Genomic DNA, 7500 nt, shown 5'->3' with positions numbered 1-7500 from the left:
AAGCTTAACATTTTGGCAATTTTATGAAAAGAGTCGTAATTTTATTTGACCAAAGTCACAATTTTATAAGAACACTTTAAAATGTTGGCAATATTATAATAATAATCTGAATTTTACTTGGCAAAATTATGACAAATGTCATAATTTTACCCCAAAAAATTCGCTATTGGCAACATTGTGATAAAGGTCAGAATTTTATATGATAAAGGTCTCCGTTTTGCATTAAAAAGTAATCATTTTACATAAAAAAGTAATACTTTTACGAGAAAATGTTGCAATTTTACAGAAACAGAAAGAATATGAGAAATTGTTTTCCAATTTTACAGGAAAAAAAGTCAACATTGTGAGGAAAAAGACTACTTTTAATTTTTAAAAAAATTTGGGGGGAATTTTTTTGTTTGTAATCTTCATTATTTACTTCAAGTTATTACAGTATGTCAATACATACATATTTTTTTATTTTTTTTAAATTATTTTTGGCCAAAGGGGTTCACATTTCAATTTCTTACACACACTTGTTATTTCATATGTTGACCAGAGGGGGAGCACTTTTAAAAGCGACACAAAATCCCTCCTTTTTGGGAGCACCCTCATGTTGATAGACGTCACCACAAATGAGACATTGTCTATTAGATGCAATGTTATTGATTTATGTCATCACTTGTTCACACCTCCTCATATGGAAGATACTTTTCCTTCTTCATGTCTCATGTCTCATTTGTAAAAGACTCCACTTGTTATCCACGTTCCTAAATGAGTGTTCATGAGTACAAGTGTGGACTATTCAGTGGTCTGTACTTCTTCTCCATGGTCGTGCATCACAAAGTAACACATGAGGTCTTCATAGCATCATCATAGACTGTATGATGTACTTGCATGCTTACATAGCGTCATCATAGACTGTATGATGTACTTGCATGCTTACATAGCGTCATCATAGACTGTATGATGTACTTGCATGCTTACATAGCGTCATCATAGACTGTATGATGTACTTGCATGCTTACATAGCGTCATCATAGACTGTATGATGTACTTGCATGCTTACATAGCGTCATCATAGACTGTATGATGTACTTGCATGCTTACATAGCGTCATCATAGACTGTATGATGTACTTGCATGCTTACATAGCGTCATCATAGACTGTATGATGTACTTGCATGCTTACATAGCGTCATCATAGACTGTATGATGTACTTGCATGCTTACATAGCGTCATCATAGACTGTATGATGTACTTGCATGCTTACATAGCGTCATCATAGACTGTATGATGTACTTGCGTGCTTACATAGCGTCATCATAGACTGTATGATGTACTTGCATGCTTACATAGCGTCATCATAGACTGTATGATGTACTTGCATGCTTACATAGCGTCATCATAGACTGTATGATGTACTTGCATGCTTACATAGCGTCATCATAGACTGTATGATGTACTTGCATGCTTACATAGCGTCATCATAGACTGTATGATGTACTTGCATGCTTACATAGCGTCATCATAGACTGTATGATGTACTTGCATGCTTACATAGCGTCATCATAAACTGTATGATGTACTTGCATGCTTACATAGCGTCATCATAGACTGTATGATGTACTTGCATGCTTACATAGCGTCATCATAGACTGTATGATGTACTTGCGTGCTTACATAGCGTCATCATAGACTGTATGATGTACTTGCGTGCTTACATAGCGTCATCATAGACTGTATGATGTACTTGCATGCTTACATAGCGTCATCATAGACTGTATGATGTACTTGCATGCTTACATAGCGTCATCATAGACTGTATGATGTACTTGCATGCTTACATAGCGTCATCATAGACTGTATGATGTACTTGCATGCTTACATAGCGTCATCATAGACTGTATGATGTACTTGCATGCTTACATAGCGTCATCATAGACTGTATGATGTACTTGCGTGCTTACATAGCGTCATCATAGACTGTATGATGTACTTGCGTGCTTACATAGCGTCATCATAGACTGTATGATGTACTTGCATGTTTAGATGTACTTGTGTGTTTACAGGGAGGGAAAATTCCCATCCGCTGGACGGCTCCAGAGGCCATCGCCTACAGGAAGTTCACCTCGGCCAGCGACGTGTGGAGCTACGGCATCGTCATGTGGGAGGTGATGTCGTACGGAGAGAGGCCCTACTGGGAGATGTCCAACCAGGATGTAAGTGGCATCACCTTTTTATTCATGTGGAATTCATCTTCATGCAGCTTCAACTTCATTGGAGTTTTCAAATGAGTTCATTTCGGTCCTATAATCAACCATTTTGTGTGATCAATTGAACATCACAGATATTAATTATTATACACACACAAAAACCTACTCAGTGGTGTCCGCCTTGAGATGGGTAGGTTGTGAGTTGAAACCCCGGCCGAGTCATACCAAAGACTATATAAATAGGAGCCATTGTCAGGTTCAAACATGGATGACATCTATTAAACAAGACCTCTTACAGTGTCTTAGCACGCTCTGACGAAGAAGTTTTACGCCTCCTCCTTTATTTGGACACTCCCTGTTTACACAACAACATCTGCTTCTGTAAACAGTCGTTGTTTTCGGTCACATTAACACAAAAGAAAAAGATGCCTCGGGCTTGGGCTAGTCCTGGTCTTCGGTGACAATAGATAACCCCCTCCCGTCTCCTCCCATCGTACACAGTGGAATTTTCCAAGCCTTTGCTTGGTGCAACAAAGACGGCCTCGGGTCTGTTCATTGGGAACTCAGAACGGAAATGTTTTTGATCATTTAAATACATTTTTCTGACAGCCATTACCTCCCTGCTTGCCACTCAGCATCAAGGGTTGGAATTGGGGGTTGAATCACCAAAAATGATTCCCGGCCACGTGAATAAAAAGTCATCAATGAGTTATAGTCCACATAAACAAAAGTGTATATAGTAGAATATTTATTTTGAAAGTTCAAGATTATTTGGTGTACATTGTGAACACTTATTGTTGAAACTGTTTCTTAAAATGGATCATATTAGTACATTGTGGGAGTTATTTGCTTCTTACATTCCATAATGACATTCCAGTTTACTACACGGGCATGTTTGTCTCTCATTGCATCAATCATGAAAAAGTCATATTTGCTGGCCAGTCCAGAAGACAAAGTGGCAGCATTGTTGTTCCTGCACACTGTTGTTGTTCCTGCACACTGTTGTTGTTGTTGTTGCTGCACACTGTTGTTGTTCCTGCACACTGTTGTTGTTCCTGCACACTGTTGTTGTTGTTCCTGCACACTGTTGTTGTTGTTCCTGCACACTGTTGTTGTTGTTCCTGCACACTGTTGTTGTTGTTCCTGCACACCGTTGTTGTTCCTGCACACTGTTGTTGTTGTTCCTGCACACTGTTGTTGTTCCTGCACACTGTTGTTGTTGTTGTTGTTGCTGCACACTGTTGTTGTTCCTGCACACTGTTGTTGTTCCTGCACACTGTTGTTGTTGTTCCTGCACACTGTTGTTGTTGTTCCTGCACACTGTTGTTGTTGTTCCTGCACACTGTTGTTGTTGTTCCTGCACACCGTTGTTGTTCCTGCACACTGTTGTTGTTGTTCCTGCACACTGTTGTTGTTCCTGCACACTGTTGTTGTTCTGCACACTGTTGTTCCTGCACACTGTTGTTCCTGCACACTGTTGTTCCTGCACACTGTTGTTGTTCCTGCACACTGTTGTTGTTGTTCCTGCACGCTGTTGTTGTTCATACACGCTGTTGTTGTTCCTGCACGCTGTTGTTGTTCCTGCACGCTGTTGTTGTTCCTGCACGATGTTGTTGTTCCTGCACACTGTTGTTGTTCCTGCACACTGTTGTTGTTCCTGCACGATGTTGTTGTTCCTGCACACTGTTGTTGTTCCTGCACACGGTGGTTGTTGTTCCTGCACACTGTGGTTGTTGTTCCTGCACACTGTGGTTGTTGTTCCTGCACACTGTGGTTGTTGTTCCTGCACGCTGTTGTTGTTCCTGCACGATGTTGTTGTTCCTGCACACTGTTGTTGTTGTTCCTGCACACTGTGGTTGTTGTTCCTGCACGCTGTTGTTGTTCCTGCACACTGTTGTTGTTCCTGCACACTGTTGTTGTTCCTGCACGCTGTTGTTGTTCCTGCACACTGTTGTTGTTCCTGCACACTGTTGTTGTTGTTCCTGCACACTGTTGTTGTTCCTGCACACTGTTGTTGTTCCTGCACGCTGTTGTTGTTCCTGCACGCTGTCGTTGTTCCTGCACATTGTTGTTGTTCCTGCACACTGTTGTTGTTCTGCACACTGTTGTTATTCCTGCACATTGTTGTTGTTCCTGCACGCTGTTGTTGTTCCTGCACACTGTTGTTGTTCCTGCACAGTGTTGTTGTTCCTGCACACTGTTGTTGTTCCTGCACAGTGTTGTTGTTCCTGCACACTGTTGTTGTTCCTGCACGCTGTGGTTGTTCCTGCATGCTGTTGTTGTTCCTGCACACTGTTGTTGTTCCTGCACACTGTTGTTGTTCCTGCACACTGTTGTTGTTGTTCCTGCACACTGTGGTTGTTGTTCCTGCACACTGTTGTTGTTCCTGCACACTGTTGTTGTTGTTCCTGCACACTGTTGTTGTTCCTGCACACTGTTGTTGTTCCTGCACACTGTTGTTCCTGCACACTGTGGTTGTTGTTCCTGCACACTGTGGTTGTTGTTCCTGCACACTGTTGTTGTTCCTGCACTGTGTTGACAAATGAAGAGCTTGAAGAAGAAACACGGTTAGCGATGGTGTGGAGGAGACAATGAAACAGGTCGACGCTCATGAAGTTGCGTAGCTCAGCAGAAGCTGTGAGGCGTGTGTGGCTGACTTAGTGTGGGCTGCGTGCAGAAGGAAGTCACATGACGTGTTGAAGCGGCGGCGACCTAAATGGCGCTCAAGTGAGGGAGATGAAGTGTCAGATGATCTTCAAGTCTTGTACGACCTGCAGGTCATCCTAATGGGAGGAACTTCAATGGTGATGAGTTAGCAGACGTTACACACACACACACACACACACGCACACACACACACACACACACACACACACACACACACACACACACACACACACACACACACACTCACACATACACACATATTCTTGTATTTGTTACCTTCTTGAGACCTGAGAAAAATGCCTCCCTCTTTAGGACCAGCCTTTCTAGATCTATAAAGAAGTGTATTTACAACATTAATAATATATACATACTATGCAAGTATAAAAAAGCTTGTTGTGAAAAATGAGTTGGAATTTCACAAGAAAAACTTAGAATTTTGGCAGTATTATAATAAAAGTCGTAATTTTACTCAACGCAAGTCAAAATTTTACAAGAAAAACGGAACATTTGTGCAATATTATGATAAAAGTTGGAATTTAATCAATCACAGTCGCAATTTTACAAGAAAATCCTAAAATTTGGGCAATATTATAATAATAATCGGAATTTTACCTGGCAAAATTATGACAAAAGTCATCATTTTACTCAAAAAATGTCACTGTTTTACAAGAACAACAAAAAAATTGGCAATATTGTGATAAAGGTCAGAATTTTATAGGACAAATGTCACCATTTTGCATTAAAAAGTAATAATTTTACATAAAAAAGTAATAATTTTACATAAAGTAATAATTTTACAAGAAAATATTGCAATATTACAGAAACAGAAAGAATATGAGAAATTGTTCCCAATTTTACAAGAAAAAAGTCGACACATTGTGAGAAAAAGACTGCTTTTAATTTTTTTTTAAATGGGGGGAATTTTTTGTTTGTAATTGTTTTTTTAATCTTCATTATTTACTTCAAGTTATTACAGTATGTCTTTATATACATATTTATTTTGGTGTTATTACAATAAAAGTCGTAATTTTACTCAACGCAAGTCAAAATTTTACAAGAAAAACTGAACATTTGTGCAATATTATGATACAAGTTGGAACAGTTGCAATTTTACGAGAAAAGCTTTAAATGTTGGCAATTTTATTAAAAGAGTCTTAATTTTACTCGACAAAAGTTACAATTTTATAAGAAAACTTGGCAAAATTATGACAAAAGTCATCATTTTACTCAAAAAATGTCACTATTTTAAAAGAACAACAAACAAATTGGCAACATTGTGATAAAAGTTAGAATTTGATATGCCAAATGTCACCGTTTTGCATTAAAAAGTAATGATTTTATATTAAAAAAAAGTTATAATATTACGAGAAAATATTGCAATATTACAGAAACAGAAAGATTATGAGAAATTCTTCCCAATTTTATAAGAAAGAAGTTGACACACTGTGAGAAAAAGACTGCTTTTAGTTCATTTTAATTTTTTAAATATTTTTTTATTTATTTCAAGTTATTACAGTATGTCACTATATACATATTTATTTCGTTTTTCAAATTAATTTTGCCCAAAGGGGGCACGTTTCAATTTCTTACACACACTTGTTATTTCATATGTTGACCAGAGGGGGAGCACTTTTAAAAGCGACACACAGTCAATGTGAAAAATGCCTCCTTTTTGGGACCACCCTCATTTTGATAGATGAGACATTGTCTATTAGATGCAATGTTATTGATTTATGTCATCACTTGTTCACACCTCCTCATATGGAAGATACTTTTCCTTCTTCATGTCTCAAGAAGGGTAGGAATACAAGAACACACACACACACACACACACACACACACACGCAGCCCTGCAGTGACCTCGTCATCCCCCTGCTTCAGGCCCCTCCCACCTCCTTGTGCTTATTAGTGTGTCTGCTAGAGGGAGGATGAGAGGAGCGAGGCGGAGGAGAAGACCTTTGATGTTTAATTGAAAGCGTTATGCTGGATTTTCTCAGATCCGCACAAGAAATTGCAGCCTCCTCCTGTAAGCTCTCTCCTTCTGTTTCCTATTCCTCGTCTCGCTTCTTCTCCCTCTTTTGTCCCACCAAACCACCGTCTCTGTCTCGCTTCTTGTCTTCTTTCTCTCCTTCCTTTCACTCTCTCGCAGCTTTGTGTAGTTCTTCTGCTGGACTTTCTCCCTTCCATGTGAGTCACGTCTCACACAAGAAGAAGCTGTCATGAACTCAACAACCCACTTCCCCCCGGTGTCTTCACCAGTAGTCTGAGACCTCCAGTGTCTTCACCAGTAGTCTGAGACCTCCTGTGTCTTCACAAGTAGTCTGACACCTCCAGTGTCTTCACAAGTAGTCTGAGACCTCCAGTGTCTTCACAAGTAGTCTGAGACCTCCAGTGTCTTCACCAGTAGTCTGAGACCTCCAGTGTCTTCACCAGTAGTCTGAGACCTCCAGTGTCTTCACCAGTAGTCTGAGACCTCCAGTGTCTTCACCAGTAGTCTGAGACCTCCAGTGTCTTCACCAGTAGTCTGAGACCTCCAGTGTCTTCACCAGTAGTCTGAGACCTCCAGTGTCTTCACAAGTAGTCTGAGACCTCCAGTGTCTTCACCAGTAGTCTGAGCCCGCCAGTGTCTTCACAAGT

General features: G+C 39.9%; 1 protein-coding gene across 1 annotated transcript in view; it reads left to right on the top strand.

Annotated features, from left to right (window-relative positions):
- The window catches only part of LOC133638791 (ephrin type-A receptor 5), a 192688-nt gene that overhangs the window by 176632 nt on the left and 8556 nt on the right, over positions 1-7500 (top strand). Inside the window, exon 16 of the mRNA XM_062031743.1 lies at positions 2053-2202. Coding sequence (XP_061887727.1) covers positions 2053-2202 — 150 coding nt within the window. The remainder of the gene's footprint in view (positions 1-2052; positions 2203-7500) is intronic.

Source organism: Entelurus aequoreus, linkage group LG21 (genome assembly GCF_033978785.1).
Source record: "Entelurus aequoreus isolate RoL-2023_Sb linkage group LG21, RoL_Eaeq_v1.1, whole genome shotgun sequence".
NCBI classification, from domain to species: Eukaryota; Metazoa; Chordata; class Actinopteri; order Syngnathiformes; family Syngnathidae; genus Entelurus; species Entelurus aequoreus.
The sequence above is the reverse complement of the archived record's forward strand: the minus strand, read 5'-3'. Positions and strand labels throughout refer to the sequence as shown.